At 39.8% G+C, this 20,580-nt stretch overlaps 1 protein-coding gene across 13 annotated transcripts in view; it reads left to right on the forward strand.

Moving 5' to 3' along the window:
• CEP63 (centrosomal protein 63) overlaps positions 1-16,616 on the forward strand; it is an 81,972-nt gene extending 65,356 nt beyond the window's left edge. For 7 of the 13 annotated variants that reach the window (XM_036850286.1, XM_036850284.1, XM_036850282.1 and 4 more), the window contains 9 exons: positions 1,429-1,662; positions 1,921-2,060; positions 2,864-3,001; positions 5,607-5,721; positions 6,906-7,103; positions 8,831-8,917; positions 13,064-13,269; positions 14,044-14,323; positions 16,122-16,515. In XM_036850286.1, coding sequence (XP_036706181.1) covers positions 1,429-1,662; positions 1,921-2,060; positions 2,864-3,001; positions 5,607-5,721; positions 6,906-7,103; positions 8,831-8,917; positions 13,064-13,269; positions 14,044-14,323; positions 16,122-16,280 — 1,557 coding nt within the window. In that variant the 3' untranslated portion in view covers positions 16,281-16,515. Of the gene's footprint in view, positions 1-1,428; positions 1,663-1,920; positions 2,061-2,863; positions 3,002-5,606; positions 5,722-6,905; positions 7,104-8,830; positions 8,918-13,063; positions 13,270-14,043; positions 14,324-16,121 lie in introns of those variants that run through there. The other 6 variants (XM_036850295.1, XM_036850292.1, XM_036850288.1 and 3 more) reach the window with 5 other exon arrangements.
• The last annotated feature ends 3,964 nt before the right edge of the window (positions 16,617-20,580 follow it).

The following is a 20,580-nucleotide window of genomic DNA, read 5'->3' on the forward strand; positions in this document are numbered from 1 at the left end:
TTTTTACTTCAGCGGAGCTCAGCTTCTGCCACCTGCTTTGTCCTTGGAGTGGCTGAGTGAGAACAAAGCTTCAATTTTACTTCACTTGCAGACACCAGCTGTCCAGCCCAGGGGTCTGTCTGTCTCCTACCTCAGTAGGTCCTCTATCTCCTACTGTACCCAAAGTCATCTATGTTGTCTCCTATGCTATCTTCTAAAAGTTTTATAGTTTTCATTTTACATTTAGGTCTGTGATCCATTTTAGTTAATTTTTGTGGAGAGTGTAAGGCCTTTGTCTGGATTCATTTTTTTGCATGTGGACGTCCAGTTATTCCAGCACCATTTGTTGAAGAGACTGTCTTTGCTCCATTGTATCACCTTTGCTCTTTTATCAAAGATCAGTTGCCTATATTTATAAAGGTCTATTTCTGAACTCTATATTCTGTTCCATTAATCTATTTGTCTGTTCTTTTGCCAGTACTACACTGTCTTGATTACTGTAGCTTTATAGTAAACCTTGAAGTTAGGTAACATCAGTCATCCATCTTTGTTCTTCTCTTTTGATATTGTATTGGCTATTCTTAGTCTTTGCCTCTGCATATAAACTTTAGTTTGTTGATATCCATAAAATAACTTGCTGATGTTTTGATTGGGATTGTGTTGAATTCATAGATAATATTGGGAAGAACTGACATCTTAACAGTATTGATTCTTCCTTTCCATGAACATGGAATATCTCTTCATTTATTTAGTTTTTTAATTTCATTCATCAGAGTTTTGTAGTTTTTCTCATATAGATCTTGTACATATTTTGTTAGATTTATACTTAAGTAATTTCTTTAGGTGTTACTATAAATAGTATTGTGTTTTTAATTTAAATTCCACATGTTCATTGTTGACATATAGGAAAGTGATTGACTTTTATATATTAACCTTATATCCTGCAACCTTGCTATAATTGCTTACTAACTCCAGGAGATTTTTTTTTTTTTTTGGTCAATTCTTTCAGATTTTCTACATAGATGATCATGTTATCTGTGGACAAAGACAGTTTTATGACTTCTTTCCTGATCTGTATACCTTTTATTTCCTTTTCTTGCCTTATTGCATTAACAAGGATATCCAGTGTGACATTGAAAAGGAGTGGTATGAGGAGACATCCTTGCCTTGTACCTGATCTTAGTGGGAAAGTATCAAGTTTCCCCCCTTTAAGTATAATGTTAGCTGTAAGGTTTCTTTAGATAGTCTTTATCAAGTTGAGAAAGTTCCCCTCTATTCCTAGTTTTTATCATGGAAATTTTTAAAATCATAAATGGATTATATATTTTTAATGAGCGAATGCTATATGTTTTTATGGAAGTAAAACTCAGTTTCATTTTAGTTTTCCTTATTCATTGATTATTCTTTTACCTTTTCACTTTTACCAGTTGGTAATTTGTGTGTTTCTAGGCTCAGCTTGCCAATCGGAAACAAAAATTAGAGTCTGTGGAGCTGTCCAGCCAGTCAGAAATTCAGCACCTGAGCAGTAAGCTGGAGCGGGCCAATGACACCATCTGTGCCAATGAGTTGGAAATAGAGCGCCTCACCATGAGGGTCAATGACTTGGTTGGAACCAATATGACTATTATGCAAGACCAGCAGCAAAAAGAAGAAAAATTGAGGGAATCTGAAAAACTGTTAGAGGTATGTTTTTAAATTGTAATATACTGTAACTGAGGAAATGTGTGTATGTGTGTTTTAAGAGAGACTAATGAACTTGGAACTAGGTTCCAAGATCTATGATTTCTTCCCTACTCTGTAGCCAATAGATATTGATATTAATAACAGGCCTTATTAATGTGGTGCCTGTTATATAACTTACAGTTTGACTCCCTGGCTACCTTTTCTCATGAAATAGAAAAATTTAATAACATCTGACTTTTTTTCTGAGTATTTTTGCAGGTTCTGCAAGAAGAAAAGAGAGAATTGAAGGCAGCTCTTCAGACTCAAGAAAATTTCATGCATGAGACAAGAATACAAAAGGAGAAGCTACAAGCAAAATTAAAGGCAACTGACACTCAACACACAGTAGAGACCATAAGGTATATTTAATCTTAAATATTATTAATCTTAGCCACGGGGTGGTTTAGCATTAAGCACCAGTTTTAATATTGCATATTCATAATTTTGTGTTTGATCATATTATAGGTTTTCTTATTCAGTTTTAATTTCTGAGTTAAATTTTTTTAGCTTTAGAAAATATTGTATGATTAGTTTTTTCTGCCTGCAGTTTGGGTCCCCTAACCAAGAGACTCTGATGTTTAGAAAGTTAGGAACCCTTTTGTCAATCCATACCCTTGCCAAAACTGCAAACGTGAAAGGAATTATAGTCTACGTCTCCTGGGAGGCCTCCCTTCCTTGGTAGAACAGGTCATGTTTAGTAGCTGCTTATCATCAATACCATCAATAAGCCAGCTATTGAGATAGCCCTTTAAAAAAATCCTAAAGTTAATTTTGTTTTTATGTATGAATTGTTGCTCTGAAGTTTGTAATTTAAGTCTGGTGCACATTTCTGTTTTTGTCTATAACTTTTCAGTTTCTTTGACTCAAGGTATCAAGTGTCAACAAGGTGATTTTTGTCATTTTGTCTTTTTCCCTTGAAAAACAGGCCAAATCCCAGTTGAGAAAGGAGTAAACTGTTGCTGACTTTTTTAGAAGCATCATCTCTGCCTCTTTACTCTCCCAGTTTTTTGTTTTGTTTTGTTTTTTTGTAAATCAGGAAACAAATTGAAGAGTTCTGAAGAGTTTCATTACCAAAAAGAGTTGGGAAATATGAACTGGCTGTGTGTTGTTTTTGTTTGCAGAGATACAAGGCCTTTAACAGTCCTCCTGTGTCTTCCCATAGGTCACTGGAGGAGTCTGAGGCAGAAAGGAGGTATGCCTCTCAAGGGCAGGGAGACTTAGAGAATGTGCTCTCCCGACTGGATTTTACCCACACTAGTGAAGAACTTCTGCAGGCAGAAGTGACTCGTCTGGAAGGCAGGTAGGTAATTACATACATTTCAGAAACATTCAAATTGTTAGAAACTATTTTCAATCATGTATTGATAAGGTAAGCTAATATAACAAGTGAAAATATGTTTTTTTCTCTATCATTCACAAATGGCCTAACTTCTTATTTCATTGAGGTTAAAGGAGAATTGTAAATCTCAGTTAAAGGAGAACTTCCTAATATTCTTACCACCAAACCTACCAGTCAGCCTGCAATCTGTGTCCTTAATCTGTTAGAGTGAATGAATCAGTGGATGACGTCTGTGCTCCAAAGACTCCACTTACGTACTGATTCTGCAGCTTCTCCTTTTCTCTTTTACATCATCAAGTTTTTAATATCTGCTAAATCATTTCTACTAGTATAAAATATGTTTTAATATTCCTCATCTTGGGAAAAAAATGAAAATCCTCCTTTAATTCTATATCCCTGTCAAGTTACTTCTGTATTTCTCTGCTGTCCTTTAAAATCAAGTTCTTCAAAAGAGGTGTCTCTATTGACTGTACATCTTCACATTTCTCCTGTGCAGAAGGCCTTCAGTTAGGCAGCCTTTCCCCTCTACGAGCCACGTCACTGGAGCTGCTCTTGGGGAGATCTCCCTGGACACGTGGTGCTCCTTCCTTCTGTGCTGAAATGCTGTTGATATTTCCTAGTGTGTTGATTGAATCCTGACTTACGCTATACCATGCCCAGCTCACTTGTATCACCATACTGTGAACTTTTTTTATCATCCTGCTAAACTTTCTGATCGGGAAGAGTTTGATATTTTGTTTTAAACGTAAATCATGGTCATTTGTACAGTAGTATTTTCTGCGTGTAGAAGATAAAAATACAATAAATTGTTAGCCTTTAGGCAAACAGATAACCAAAAAATTGCCATTTTACCCTTTTAAGTACAGTAATAAATTTTTTGTCCTATCTTTAAGTAATATATCTTTTATTTCTGTTTTTGCAAACCACTAAATATTTTCTTTACATATTAAATATACATGCATACACACACAGAGTTTTTGCTTTATTTCTTTCTCACCTTGGAATACTTAAGATATTCTTAGTTGTCATTACTGAGGTATATTTGCATACTTTAGATTGAATAAAATAAAAGCTTAGGATTCTTATTGACATTAGAACTAATATTTACATTTTTTATCCTGATTTTCCATTGATTGACTTTTTAGTGATCTTTTACATGTTTTGCTGTGCTTTTAGCAGGCTCTGAAGACTTGCCTCTTGTTTCTGACACACTGCCTCTTGCATTGTGACCTGGGACACTTTAGTCTCTTTAGGCCTCGATTTTCCCGTCTGTAGATAGGACAAGATTATCTGATTTTCTTCTCTCTCTACCTCAGTGTTTGACACACTGTAGTCACATTCTAAGTACCAAATAAATAAGCATTCTAGGATTTTTAGAAATAAGTAAAGTTGGAATAAATGGATACAAATACCAGTGTTCAGTAATAAAACAAAGACTTCCAAAATTATTTTTCTGTGTCAAAAGGCAAGTAGAAAAATGAACCCTTTTAGACAGCTTATTTGTGTGTTCAGTTTGAACAGAATATTCCCTGAAACAGGAACTGGAGGAATTTAAGTGACTGTTTTTGTGTTGTTGTATTGTAGAGATGTTATTTTTGAACGGTAGCTTATCTGGTAAGTTGGCTGTGTGGGTGAAACAACCTAGATAGTTATTAAGCCTGTATTGGACAGTCTGGAACCAAATGATGCAGGGCATAAGGGTATGGTGGGCAAGGTTAGAGGGAGGTAAGAAGTAAAAGACATTATTTTAATCATAGAATTTGTAGTTCGAGAAACATAATATGCACATTAAAGGACCTAAGAGCAATTTAAAGTGAAAATTCTAGAAAATGTCTACATTCAAGCTCTAACAATTGAAAATAGACTGTTTTCAAGGTGATTAAGGAATGAGGGTCAGTGTGGCTCTATCCAGGTAAATGTTGATCTGATTCTTGAAAGGGTGTTTACTATCCATTGCCTGGTAGGAGGGGAAGGTGCTGTGTGGTCAAGGGGATGGTGTGTGAAGAGACAGGAAGTCAGGCTTAGCAAATGGCACATGGCAGACAGTAAAGCCTAGCAATTTAGCGGCAAAAAGACTTTATTAGTAGATATGAGCTGTGAGATAAGAGAGGTATGGTGCCCCTGAGGTTCTTGTATCTGATGAGTGATTGATTCTTAAGTAAGGGTGACAAGTGGGAAACTCTTTGAAGAAGATTATTTTGGCAGCTGTGTGTAGGATGGGATTGTAATTAAGTTGGTGAAGACTGAGATTATGATGCAGCTCCTGTACAACTAGAGAGAAAAAAACTACCTAAGTTGCTATAATCTTTAGAATTTTGTAACCAGTAATATTCTAAGCAGAGAGAAAGAATATAGGTAAACACAGAACTCAAAAGTATCTCCAGAAGTGTGAATTGAATTTAGCTGCCTCCAGTGATAAGGAAATCGGAAATGAGTTTTATTTTGGGGTGGGAGGTGATGTTTAAGGGTATTTCTTGGACATCAAGAAGGTAGGTTAGGTAACTCAATTTGTGGGTTTCAGGGTTTTGTTTTATTTTAAATATGTGACCTTAATTTTGTCATACAGCTTGGAATCTGTGAGTACAACTTGTAAACAGCTGAGCCAAGAGCTAATGGAAAAATATGAAGAATTGAAGAAGATGGAAGTGCATAACAATGAGTACAGGGCCGAGATTAAGAAGGTAAAGGTCCGCATGCCTGGGATCACAAAGTCCTTTGTTTTTATGGACTGAGCTGTGGGTTGGGAGGTTACAGGAATTATTTTTAATGAGAGAAAAGTGTAATCCAGAGGCCATTTGATGCTCACGAGTAGAGAGTACATGGAAGGTGCTTAGGAGAGTGTCTTTCTGTGTCATCCCCAGGGATGCCGTGTAAGTATTTTCAAGATAGTTGAAGCCTGCCCCTTTGAACTCTACAACGTTATTTTATATAATTCCTTTATTTATTTATTTATTTTTGGCTGTGTTGGGTCTTCGTTTCTGTGCGAGGGCTTCCTCCAGCTGCAGCGAGCGGGGGCCACCCCCCATCGCGGTGCGCGGGCCCTCCACTATCGCGGCCCCTCCTGCTGCGGAGCACAGGCTCCAGACGCACAGGCTCAGCAGCTGTGGCCCACGGGCCCAGCTGCTCCGCGGCACGCGGGATCTTCCCAGAGCAGGGCTCGAACCCGTGTCCCCTGCACTGGCAGGCAGACTCCCAACCACTGCGCCACCAGGGAAGCCCTACAACGTTATTTTAAATGTGCCTTGATGAAAAGTTTTCTAGAAGCTACGCACCTTCTTGCTTGCACAAGCATATGAACATATTATATGAGCTGGCATTTAATATTTTCTTAGTGACCAAAGGTGGTGATGGATGTGTATTCTCTTCTGTGCTGTTGGTAGTTATATCCTCATTGACATTTGAAGTGTGCAGAGTTTGTCTCTATGTTAGTGGGCCCTGGCTGTCCTGTTTGTTGACTCATATTTTTTTATTACTTCTTTGAGATTACGTCTAGCCCCTTTCTTCCTCTTGCCTTTCTGTTGTCTTCTGTGGACCAGGAAACTATATAAGCAAAATTTTTAGATTTGCAACTAGAAAAAGAATGAAGGTCACAGGTGCTGTCCTCTAAACAATGTGGCTTCGACTTTGATACTGGTTCTCAGCATTTGAGTAAGGCATCTCTCCCTGTTTTGAGATCTAATAGGTAATTGTGGGTATAACCACCTGACCTTCAGTACAGATACGCAGCTTGGTAAATTGCTAATTTTCTGCAGATTTAATCAGGGAAAAATTCATGTCTTGAGGTAAGGTAAAAATTACTTTATTATTATATTTTTCTATCTAACATGTCTTCTCTTAATTTTTAATGCCTTCTATTTCTTTGTAGTTGAAAGAACAGATTTTGCAGGCTGAACAGAGTTACAGTTCTGTACTAGACGGAATGAAGGTGGAGATCTCCCAGCTAACTCGAGAGTTACATCAGCGAGATATCACTATTGCTTCCACCAAAAGTTCTTCCTCTGACATGGAGAAGCAACTCAAAGCAGAGATACAAAAAGCAGAAGAAAAAGCAGTAGAGCACAAGGTGAAACGAACAAAAATTCTCTTTATTTGAAGTTTGTTTTTGTTTTTTGATTTTTATATTTATTTATTTATTTATTTTTGGCTGCGTTGGGTCTTTGTTGCTGCGTGCAGGCTTTCTTTTTTTTTTTTTTTTTTTTGTGGTGAGCAGGGACTACTCTTCGTTGTGGTGCATGGGCTTCTCATTGCAGTGGCTTCTCTTGTTGCAGAGCACAGGCTCTAGGCGTGTGGGCTTCAGTAGTTGTGGCATGTGGGCTCGGTAGTTGTGGCTTGTGGGCTCTAGAGCTCAGGCTCAGTAGCTGTGGCGCACGGGCTTAGTTGCTCTGCAGCATGTGGGATCCTCTCGGACCAGGGCTTGAACCCATGTCCCCTGCATTGGCAGGTGGATTCCCAACCACTGTGCCACCAGGGAAGCCCGTGAAGTTTGTTTTTGAAGATTCAACTTATTAAAGGTATAATTTCCATAGTAGTTAATTCGGTAAATTTTTATTAGCCCTCTTCTTCAGGCTAAGGGTAGGCTGGTTAACAAGCAGTCTAGTGGAGACTGGTGGGAGGTGAGAGTAGATGAGGCAAGTGAAGAGACCCTCTCTGTGGTGTGTAGGGTGTGTAGTGAGGCTGTGCCACGTTCGCTGTGACAGACCAGAGTTCAGATGGGGCGAGTGGCCAGGGATGAGACTGGAAAGCAGTGACCTGCTCCTGAAGGGCCTGCCCACCCTGTGCAGGAGTAAAAGGTCTCTGTGGTTGTCGTGTGGAGAATAAGTGAGGAGGCAAAGAGACCACTCGGATGCTGTCACAGCAGCGAGATGGTGGCCCGAGCACTGCGCCAGGGAGGCAGAGGGAAATGGATGCATCCTGGAGAAAATCGACTGGGCTTTGTATTTGATTGGACCGGGAGAATGAGTTAGACAGCGTTAGGAAAAGATGTCACTCAGGATTCTGGCTTGGGCAACTTAATAGAAAGTGATGCTCTTTAGTGAAATACAGAAAAGATAGGGAGCAGGTTTGAGGAGGATAATGATTTTGTATAAAGTGTACACAAAATAGGCAAGCTGGCACATGGGACACTGGTTTGAGATAAAGGCTGGACTTCCATATGGAAATATCTAGTAGTCAATTCCACAGAAGGCCTGGAGTTCAAGATTAAAATCAAGGTAAGACATTTAGCTGCGGAAATCTTTGCATGAAGTTGGCACTGGAAACCCTGAGAGACTTTGATATTATAATGAGAAGGCATAGAGTATGAAGAGGAGAGACTTGCACCAAACTTAGGAATCTACTCATTTAGGGTAAAAAGGTGTTGGAATGGAGCTAAAAAGAAAAGTAGCAATAAGGAAGGAAACCAGGTAGTTTTCACAAAGGAAGCAGGAAGGCAGGGAAGGAAGGAATCTTTTCAAGTAGGAATGGCTAAGCAGAAAAGCTAAGGAGAATGAGGACTGAAAATAAGTTTTACTACCTTGTGAAAGGAGTGCAGTCCACATGATGCTGGAGGTGGAGGCCAGTAAGAGGAGTGCTGGCGGTTACCAGTGCCTGATTCATCTTCTTAGAATAGTATTCTAATTGCATGCATATGAAGTCATGTTGAAACACCTTTTCAACAACCTTTCAGAAAGTATTTGTATATATGGATGAAGAATGTGACCTTGCCTAATGAAAATTACATGTGGAAAAATTTTATAAGATGCGTTTGATTTATTTGTTACATTTATTTGTTTTTTGCTTTTCCCTTCTCAGGAGATTTTGGCTCAGTTGGAGTCACTCAAGTTAGAAAATCATCGTCTTTCTGAAATGGTGATGAAATTGGAATTGGGTTTACATGAGGTACATAAATAGAAACTTAAGTTTTTCTACTATCCAAGCCTTTAAAGAAACCACTTTGTAAATACTGATATTGTAAAGAGAAAGTTAAGATCAAACTATGAAACGATCCTTCTGCAAAAACTTTCTCAAATGAAAAAAAGTCAAGACAGTGATGGGAGTGAGCACAATATGACTCTCCACTCCAGCAATTGGAAGATTTAAAAAAATATTATGTATGTGATAAAATACACAATGTGTTCTTAATAGGGCAAATGTATGTAAAGGGCTTAGCATAGTGTCTGGCATTTAGTAAGTACAAAATAAATGTTTGATGCTGTTATTATTATTACTGAAATTATTGTGTTCACAATATCTTTTCATTATGAAGTATAGGATCTTTTAAATAGTTTGGTTTTAATTATATTTTTACAAGATATAGTTCATTTCATCAAATATTCTAGAATCTTTTATGTTCAAAGTATTTTAGTAGACAATGTAATGGACACAAAGATGAATTAAGACAAGATTCTTACCTTTACAAGATTGAGGGTAATCTAGTAGGGAGGATAAGAAATGTAAACAAACTGCTGTGAAACCAGAGAACATGATCAGCTAACAGTGAGTTATAAACTGTGTGGATGCTCTTTGAACTATTTTGTTATAAAATCTTTATAATTTTCAAAATGACCCATCTGGTCTGACCCATCTTTTCTTGATGTAGGTGAGATGCCCAGAGATTGTAGAAATTCTTTTTTTCTGTATTTCCAGAGAGTGTGTGCCTCCAAAGATTCATGGTCACACAATGCCCCTATTTGCTCCTAAGTAGTTTTAGTTCCACACTCATGGATTATGGAGGCTGGGGTGGGAGAACATGCAAAAAACTACATGAATATGTTACTTCAGCTAAAAGAAAATACGGGGGACCATTTTTATAATCTTTTGAGAGGGTGAGACTCTCTTAGCATCACAAAACCATAAAGAATTTTGCAACATAAGGAATTTTACAACATAAAAATATAAAATTTCTGGATGACAAAAGACCCCATTAAAAAAGACTAATAGACTAGAGGAAAACAATCTATTAAGAGATAAAAGGTTAATATAAAATATTAATATATAAGGGTTTCCTGTAAAGATAATAAAAAGCTTAGAATCCAGTAGAAAAATGGGTAAAGGACATAAATAGATAATTCATAGAAGTAATGCAAAAATCCAGTAATGAAGAAAAGCAGTTACACCCCTTTAATAATCAAAACAAAAGAAATAAATATTCTTTTGTTTATTGGCTTGACAGTGACTTTTTAAATCCAGTATAGCCAGCGTTGGCAGGGATATAGAGGAACAGGCCCTTCAGTGCTCTGTTAATGAGAAAGTGAATTGACATAGCTATTCTAGAGGGCAATTTAGCAATATCCATTAAACTGTATGTAAATGCATGTAGCCTATAAAGTCCTGAGTCATGTGCTTTTCTGATTTTGATCATCATTGTTTTCCAGAAAGGTCATATCAGTTTGCATTCCCAAAGAACCCATCCTATACGAGCAAAGGCATAAAAATGGTCATTTCAGTGTTGTTTGCAATATCCAAAATTTTGAAAAAAACTAAATGTTAATCTATAGAGGGACAGTTAATCATGACTTTCTATACTAGGAAATATTATGCCATCATTTAAGGTGGCAGATGAATGTGCACATCTAATCTTGCTCCCTCCCCAAATACCTCTAAAACTATAATGAAAGGATTTTTTTTTTTTTTAAAGCACAAACCTACAAGGATGGAAAAAGTGGGAGAGGAGACAACAGCTAAACATTTTGTAAGGGGGAAGATGGAAGGAAGGAAGGAAGGAAGGAAGGAAGGAAGGAAGGGGGAAGGCGGGAGGGAAGGAGGGAGGGAGGGAGGAAAATGACTTTATATGCCCTGATTAAATCCAATACTAAGCTAGTGGTGGAGAAAACCAAGAACCAATCTGATATGCACCACAGAATCTTCAGAAGGCTCAGGATTTGGCAATAGCTGATTGACAGAATCTTATCTTATGCAGTGATTACCTATTCATATTTAAGAGTTGGGAACTCTCAGGGATGTGTAAGCCAGACTATGACCAGAGACTCTGTTCAGCTTAATTTCTCCTGAAACCTCTATCTACTCTATCTAACAGTGGTGATAATGTCCTTTCTTTACACAGCAAGGTGTATGCTTGCTATGCACTTTCTATATTACCTTCCACATTCATTTATCTGTAATTGTTTTTTTTTTTTTTTTGATGTGGACCATTTTTAAAGTCTCTATTGAATTTGTTACAATATTGCTTCTGTTTTATATTTTGGTCCCTTGGCCGCAAGGCATGTGGGATCTTAGCTCCCCGACCAGGGATCGAACCCGCACCCCCTGCATTGGAAGGTGAAGTCTTAACCACTGGACCGCCAGGGAAGTCCCTATCTGTAATTGTTGATAATAAAATAATAAATTTGAGAAAAATTTAAAAGATTCCTGCCTGGCAAAAGCAAACATTATCTTCTTTTAAAAAGTATATTTAATGACATCAGACATCAAACTCTGGCTGGTGAGAATCCTGTTAGCAGTTTATTCTTCCTCCGGTTTTGAAGTTACACAGAGTGTAAACGTGGTGTACGTATTAAGAACAATTATTGGAAAGTGCCATTTTGCATTTTACCATGTAGGAAGGTGATATTACTTTTACAAATGAATATTTTAGCTAAATAACTTTTAATAAAAGTAATTATCTTAATAGTAAAAGCAATAGCTCTGATAAATTATTTACCATGGTAAAAAAAATTGACAGTAGTTTATAGCTTAACTCCTATGTCCTGCAAATTTTTTTTTGAGATTTTAGCATTTTGTAACTTACTGTCACTGCTAGAACAGATAGTTAAACGGTTGTATTTTAAGATTTATTTTTTTGTTAGGTAAATTCTGTTTGTCAAACCACTGTTTACCAGCTTATTTTCGGAAAGTTCTTTATAGAAAAGACCAAACTAAACATCAAATTAAATTCCAAAGAAGATAACCGTAATTTTTCAGAATGCTAATGAAAATATTTTGTCATTAGAAGAAAATGGTCCAGACCTCTGTTTTTTTAGGTACTATATTACCAGGAAACACCTAGAATTGAAGAACAATAAATAATCACAGAATTCAGACCAGATCAGAGTAGTCATACCTACCTTATCCTTGAATACTGCCTTATCATGTCCAAATTTATTTCACATACCAGAATAGGTGCCAACATTATGTAAAAGTCTTTAAGACCAGAGAGTTGTTTATTTAAAAGTTGTCCCTGCCAGCCAGAATTCCTTTTCAGAACCTTATGTCCAAATTTCTTTCTTTGAAATAGGTCTCTTGATTTTCTTCCGCAGGTATTCTGGGGCTATTCAACCTTCTCTTTCCTGTTTTTTTTTTTAATCAGTAGCTTTTTTTTTAAGGTAAAGCGTAGTTGTATAATTGTATAGTATAGTTACAATATTATATTAAAGTGTACAACATGATTCAGTATTTTTATAGATTATAGCCCATTTAAAGTTATTGTAAAATAATGGCTTTATTCCCTGTGCTGTACAATATATCCTTGTGGCTTATTTATTTATAAATATACATGCATTTGTACCTCTTAAACCCCTACCCCTATCTGGTCCCTCCCCCCTCCCCTCTCCCCATTGGTAAACTACTAGTTTGTTCTGTGTCTGTGAGTCTGTTTCTGTTTGGAATATTCATTTGTTTGTTTTATTTTTTAGATTCCACATCTAAGCGGTAACATACAGTATCTGGATTTCTCTGTCTGACTTATTTCACTAAGCTCAACGTTCTCTTTCTTGAGGAAGAATCCATGGCTGCTCTTTTCTTTCTTTTTCCCTGTCTTTGATTCTCATCTGTAGCTTTCTTCCATCCTAGTTCCAGGCTTCCTCCAGTTCCTTGGATATTCCTTGGCACATCAGGGAAGCCCATTGTGCTCCTCGTTTTCTACCCCTATTTACCGTAAGAAACAGAACGTTGTTTCTCTTTTAGGCGACCAAAACCAAATCTTCACTTTTTCCTGAGTAAAGCCATAGATTAACTAGTCACAGCTGAAAGTAATTTTCCAACAGCAGTATCACAGATTACAAGTTATTCTTGTACAAATTAAGTGACTCTAGTATTCTTTTTTATTAGGCAAAAGAGGTTTCACTAGCAGACCTCCAGGAGAATTATATTGAGGCATTAAATAAATTAGTGTCTGAAAATCAACAACTACAGAAAGATTTGATGGATACCAAAGCTCAGCTGGAGATTTCTACTCAGATTTGCAAAAAAAACCATGACAGGATCTTTAAACCAACACACAGCAGAGTACCTGAGTTCAAGAACACGGAGTTCAAGTAAAATTTCTTCATAGTTTATTTAAAATATGTATCTTTATAATATAATTCTCATTTCTTTGAGAATAATTTCCAATTTACAGAAATTAAACCTTCGTCAAAGGACTCTGTTTAATCCCAAAGTACACCGTGCACAAGTAAAACTGTTAGGTTAAGAGGTGCGGGGGTTCTAAGCACTTTCATCGAGGCTTCTGGATGTAGGTGTAAATGGCAGCCTGTTCCACTGAGCCTCCTCATGCCGCCTCCCACCTCTCCAGCCCCACTTGCCCCATAAGAAGTAGAAGTTGGCTTTTTATAAAAAGCTTCTTTCGTATTTTTGGTCAACTAATGATAGACTGTTACCTAAGAAGTCAGCATTCAGTGAAAAACCACCTGGCTTCAGCTTGTACGGTACGGCTTACACATTTTCCTACCTTTGCTGACACCCTCACCCCGACTCTCACCTCTTCCCCACATGAAGATAAGGGCCTTCTCTCTGCACAGTGCTTCCCTCTATCCTAAGCACCAACCACACGGGGTCACCCTGGCAGCTTGCTTATCTTCCTTGCTGTATTGTTAGTGTGTGGGGAGCAGGGGCCTGGCGGTGGGGATCGCGGATTGGGGCCGGAGTGACGGAAAGAACATCTGGTCGGAGCGGGCTGCTCATTTGGTAAATTAGAGCCTTCTCCTTAGCCTGGTCCTGTGATTGTAAGTGAACTTCCAACAACAAGGATGTTTTAAAAGAGGAAAGTTGCTACAACGTTTATCTGTTTTATTTTCTAATCCGCTATCCAGGCCAGCCAGTGGCCAGCGCAAGCATGACGGGATGAAGGCTGAGCACTACAAAGCAGGTCTTCATTCCAGGCAAGGACAAGCGTCGGATAGCGTAGAGCCTGTGTCCGGGGGCCTCAGCCCCCCGAGTCATCAAATCAGCCCTCGCTGCTCCACCGGCTCTCTGCCTTCTGACTTTCTGTGCAAAACTCACTCTCTGCCTTCAGTGCTAGATACAGATGAAACCAATTTTTCTGACACTGTCTCTGAAAGTATAAATGACCAGGAAGACTTTCTATCTTCGGTATGGAGACTTGCTGAGCTTACTAGTTTATTAAGTTTATTTAGTTTGATTTTATTTTTTGTTTTAAGGCAGAGCAGTATTCCCGCCCCCCCACCCCTTACTGGTCTCTCTCTTAAGCAGCCTTTGTTCTCCTCAATTATTTCTGTCTTAAGGTTTTGCTTGTGAAGACACTGTCGGCCACGACTACTTTTCAAAATGCATCTTATGAAATATAACATAAGTTATAGGTATTCATTTCTTTTTAGCCTGAATGGGAAATTCCATGCCTGCCTTTTTCAGAGAGGGTCAATTTTGTATTGGGATGATTGGTTCAAGCAATATCTCTGCCTGCCAAGATAATCCTGGGGCATAGACAGTGGGGAAGGAGAAAAGGAACGGTTGGAAAGGGAAAGGTGGGTAGAGGCGGGGGAAGGAGTCGCATCTGACGTGTCTAGGACATGGACTGGGTGCCACACAGTGGTGGCCCTGGTGACAGAGGCTGCCTTTCCACATGGACTGGCCCCTTGTTCCTTCCTGCAGCTGCTCTGAGGACTCCACTCCACCATCTTTTTTTTACCTTCTGTGCGGAAGCACTCGCCTCTGGCCATTCATTCCCATCAACCTCCCGTGGTCCTGTACCTGTGACAGTTCAACATTTTTGACTTTTTAATGTGCCATCAAGTCCATGGGAAGGTTTTCTTTTAGTTGTCAAAATACATGTAATATATGTAATTCTGAAAGCCAAAAAAGTCCTGACAACTAACTTTCTTCCTAAGTTTGTCAGCAAAACTTACTTGGCACTGAAACCTGACCTGGCCTGAACTGAACTGATGTGATAGTATGTATAGACTTTATTGATCCCACTTAGCATTTTACTTCAGAAATATCAATGTGTTTGATTATGGGAGTTACCTCCGACCCCTCATGAGTCTGTATTTGTGAATTCGTCTATTCACTAAACTGTTTGTAACCCCTGAGCAGTACTCATGAGCACTTGCACAGTCATTCGTGAACATGTGCAGAGGTGCACAAAATTTGAGTCACTGGACTTGGATGTTTCCAGCTGAGGTCAGTCAAGGTGGCACTTTGCCCTCTTGTTTCAGCTCTTGTGCTGAGTTGAGATACCCAGAGGATGGAGCCCCTGGGGGGCAGCACAGTGCAGTGCAAGAAGCTCGGATGCTGGCGTTGAACAGGGTTTGAACCCCAACTCTGGCACCCTTTAGTGGGGTGGCCTCGAGCAGGTCACTAAACACTCTCAACCATGTTTTCTCTTTTGTAAAATAAAGAAAATAGAATCTGCTGGATGAGTTGTTTTTAGGAGTTAGGATTATAGTCTATGTGAAGTGTGTGTGTGTGTGTGTGTGTGTGTGTTTCCCATAAGAGCAGTGTTTCAATATTCACTAATTCAGTGTTTGAGATGACTTTCATAGAAAATAACTACTGCAAATGAGGATTGACTGAATTTGGTACATGTGACCTTTCTAAAATCTAAATTCTGAAACCAGTGGTTTCAGGTAAGGCACTGTGGACTCAAATTTTGGAAGAAGGAAAGTATTGATTTTAACCGATATCTAACTTATTATAGGTAGATTTTCTATGCTTTAAAACGAAAGTAACATTCAGATTTTAAAAGTGTGTTTGAAATAATAGGCATTAAGTATTTCTCTTCTGGGGTATAGAAGGATATACAAATGCTTTCAGAGGAAAGCATTTTTAAAAAAATCACCTTTTAATATTGCTAGTTAGAAAATATCATGAATAATGTGTCTTAGAAATATACTATTCAACTTATATATGTCAAAATGTATTTCTCTTCTAGTGTCCCTTGCCTCTGTCTCCTCTTGGTTCAATAGCCACAAGATTTTTGGAAGAGGAGGAACTGAGGTCTCATCACATTCTAGAGCGCCTGGATGCCCATATTGAAGAACTAAAAAGAGAGAGTGAAAAGACAGTGAAACAATTCACAGCCCTAAAGTAGCCTCTTAAAAAATCACAAACTTGGAAATAAAAATAAACACCGGAGAGTTACTGTCATCCTGAAGTAGCGGCTCTTTGAAAGGCTGAACATATAGAAACCATAAAAATGAGATGTACTAATAAAGCTGCCATGAGGAGTCTGAGAAACTGATGTTAGCTCTAAGGTGTTTTCACTGCACTGGTTTGTTTGAAGGACTTTTTCCAGCAATAACTTGTAAATAAACCACTTTGCTAGACTTTTTCTCTGTCGTAAAGTGATACTTTCTCACGCTGACTTAAATGTGAATAGCTGTAGACTAATTAAAGTAAAGATTTTATGATTCGTGTTGAAAATAAAGTAACTATAGGAACTTCCTCTGAGCGCAGTAGCATTGTATGTAGTGGAAGCATGGATTCCAGACTCAGAGCGATCCAGGTTGGTGTACTGGTTTTGCTTCTCATTAGGCAGCTGGGCTGGTAATGTGAGGTTGGGCCGAAGTGTGTAAAGGGGCTGAAGGACTTTGACAGGAAGGCTTCTCTTGCTCAAAACACAAGTGGAGGAGAGAGGTGGGGGTGGAGCCTGGGGCTGGGTTAGTGTGGGTGCCTGGGGACACACGGTGGAAATCTTGCTATCTGCATTTCTGAGGAGAGGTTTAAAGGGGAGATGGAGCTCTCAAGGTGCAGGGGCATTTGAAGCCATGGAGAGCTGAGGAGGAGGAGGGCAAGGAGAGAGAAAGGCACAACTTAGAACTTGGTTGCCCTGAAGGACACCGGCACAAGAGCATCATGCAATTAGATCCAGCAGAGGCGCTGGAATGTGCAACTAGAGACCAGCAGGTGAGGTGTAGGGCTCTTGCCGCCCAAGGATGGGGCTCCTGTGATCTGACCCTCTCGGTGGATCTTTCCCATCAGCATGGAAACATCCTGTTATTTCTTCTTTCTTTAAAGCAAAACAAAACCTCGGTTCCATATCCTCCCTATCTACTGCTCCATACATTTGCTCCCCTTCACGCAGACATCTCTGGTGAGAACTGTCTGCAGTGACTGTTGCCATTGTCTTCTTAACCCTCTCCATCCCCACTTCCCTCCCTGCCATGAAACTGCTCTCCTGCTCTAGAGGTCGCCAGTGACCTCCTTAGTCCTGAGCATCATTTCACACACTTAGCCTCTCCCTCTTCCTCTCCTGGCTTCTCTGACCTGACACTCCTGCCCACTGGCCACTCCATCTCGTTCTACTCCTGTGGCTTTTCCTCTTCTAAAGGCCCCCCTAGGACTTCGATGTGGGTTTTCTCACTCAACATGCTCTTCCCTAGACTGTTCCATTCAACTTCAAGCCTTTAGTACCATCTGTAGGCCAGTGACCCCTGCATTCAGAGCTGATCTTGACCTCTCCCCAGAGCTGCTGCCTTACATATTGAACTGCTTATGGAATAGCTTCACTTGAATGTCTGATAAGCATCTTAGGTTGAACATTTCCAAGAGAGAACTCTTGATTCTCCCTCTTGCTTAGATTCCGTGTCAGGACAGCATCATGTGTGCCGATTGCTAGGAGTTATACTTAATTCCTTCCTACCCGCACATCTGTATCCAAGGCATCGGGAAGTCCTGTCTATGCTGCCGCCTATCTCAGGTCCAACCATTTCTCTCCTTCTCCACGGCTGCCAACCAGTCACTCACCTAGATTCTGGCAGTAGCCTCCTAATTGGTATGACGACTCCTACTCCTGACCCCACTAATTCGTTCTCCACAGTGCCTCCAGAGATATCCTTTAGAAATGTAAATTAAACACCGTCAAGCCTTCAAAGGCTCCTTACTGCTCTCAGTTTAAATCTGAATTGCTTGTCATCGCCTACAAGGCACTCAGTACCCCGTGCCTGCTTCCGTCACCCACGGCATCATCGTCCTTCCCTTGTGCTCCAGCCACGCTGGCCTCCTTTCTGCCTCTCGAGTGCTGCCAGCTGTAACCTTTGAGGGTTGCTGCGCTTGCCATTTACCTGGAGTCCCTTTCTCTCACCGCGCCTGCCATAGGCGCTTTCTCCAAAGCCTCCCTGACTGCTGTCTCCAAAACCCGCTTCTCCCAGCTTCTCTCGCTCCCTGCCCTGAGTTATTTCCTTCATAGTACTCGCCACTCTGCAGTCATTTTGTGACTTGATTTACGTTTTTATTGTCTATTCTGCCTTTAGAATTAAGCTCCTTGAGGGGAAGGACTTGGCAGTCTGGTGGGGCCCTCATCTCTCCACACAAGCCCAGCACTTGGAGGTGCTCAGTTCAAAGAGCAGTGAATACATGTCCTTCCTCAGAGGCAGCACATTTTCCCTTTGTGCCTGCGTACATGCTGTCCCTTCAGCCAGCCCCTCTTCCCACACGCTCCACCCCCGCCCCCACCACCCCGTGCCCTTAGTACCTCGACTGGCAAGGCTTTCGTACATCCCAGGGGGAGTTCCTCCTCGTTTCTCACAGCGCCGAGCACCCTTGCTTCCTCTTCCATTTCTGTCTCTGCCACTGAACCGAAAACTCCTCAAAAGCAGGGGCCATCCTCAGTCAGCAGGCTGCCTAACACATAATAGATACTAAGCAAATACGAGGTGGATGAAAATCACCACCATTCTAGCTTTCATTGTACTGACCTCTAAAACGGGGATAATACTTCATGGGGTTGAGAGGATTTGCTGAAAAGATATTCTGAGAGCACTTTGCAGACTCTGAAAATACTGTACCAGTGTGGACTGGTATGAGGAGATTCTGAGTTTCAGACTGTCCCAAGCTTCCACTTAGAATATGTAGGGTACAACCCCTGCTTCTGGAATGCTCCTAGTACTTGTTGACTAGGAGGAACAATGGCAGACTCTGTAGTCACTGGAAACACTTAAGGAATCATGAGGTGCTATGTATTTCCTTAAATTTATACTGTGTTGTTTAAAGTTGAAGTAGTTAATGATTGTCTGAATTTGTCAGAACATTTGATTGTAATTTCATCTCTCAACTTCATTCTTCAAAAAGATATGCCAAATATTAAAATGTGTCAAAATTAAATTTGAGTTAGTTTCTTCATATACAATACATTTTACAAAACCTCTCGGTGATCAGGGTGCCCAAATCAGCTGAAAAGATAAGGGTGCTGTTGTCTACTTTTGGGTTTTCAGATGATGTTTTGTTGGGTGAGTTATTCTTCTTGGCCTGGATTCTAGTGAAGTTGTGTTTAGATTTCTACACAGATTTTAGCTGAAGAAGACAAAGATGAGTTCCCACTATGGGATGGACACGACCTTTCCATGGAGCCTCATTTGATTTCAACAAGTCTAGGAGGCAGTGAGTGTCATTGTCCCATGTGACAGGGAGGATTTAAGTGGCTTGCCCAGGGTCCCAAAGCTCCAGCTCTTTCTAGCAGCGCCTGGGGATAGAGAGTGTGGACTCTGCAGGCACACAACCCTGTTCCTAATCCTAGCTCTGCCACTTATTAGCCCTGTGACCTTGAGCAAAATAATTAACCTCTCCATGACTTCATTTTCTCATCTGTAATGTGGGGGAAATAAAAATTGTACTTACCTCATAGGATTTGTGAAGATAAGTATTTGTAAAGCACTTAGAACGGTGCCTGGCCTAGTAAACATGAAAGTATCTTGTTGAATAGAAACAATACAATGCTATGTGTTTCTATTATGTCTGCTTAGCTGCAAAAAATTCTACCTTCCCTTTCATACACAGACATGTAACACCTGGTAAACTATAGGTGATGGTTGTCTGTTTGCAAAATATCCTTGAGTCCAGAACCTAAAATGTTACACGTGAGAAAAATAACTACAAGATAAGCTCTACCTGTCACTGAGAATGTACATTAAGCAAACAGCTGTCATGCATGGTGTTTCATGAAGTGCACAACATAAGGTGCAGAATGGCAAGGTTAGAAAAAGAAATGTGTTGACTTGTTCTAGAAACAGCTTGAAATAGTACACAAAAATGCTTTAAAAAGGAACTAACAGTGGGGTTGGGCCAAAGGACAGGTGAGGGCTATAAACGCTGGTCAAACAAACAGCTAGTCCAGGCCAACTGCCAGAGGCAGGTAGCAATGCTGCTCTGAGCTTCTTAAGGGCCAGAGTAGAGACGAAAACATTATTATTTATTTATTACTTACTTAAGTACATAATTAAATTATTGTTTATTAATTAATTATTACAAAATCAAAACACCATGGGTTCAGGAGAAGCACTCTCTTCCTCAGTGTGTGTATGAGCCGTGGGAGCGGGACACAGCATTTTTGTAACTGACTAATAAGAGGATCGGTACATCCTTACAGGGGGCTTCCGTGTGGACTGCTGGCATGA

This window comes from Balaenoptera musculus, chromosome 4, assembly GCF_009873245.2.
Source record: "Balaenoptera musculus isolate JJ_BM4_2016_0621 chromosome 4, mBalMus1.pri.v3, whole genome shotgun sequence".
Taxonomy (NCBI): domain Eukaryota; kingdom Metazoa; phylum Chordata; class Mammalia; order Artiodactyla; family Balaenopteridae; genus Balaenoptera; species Balaenoptera musculus.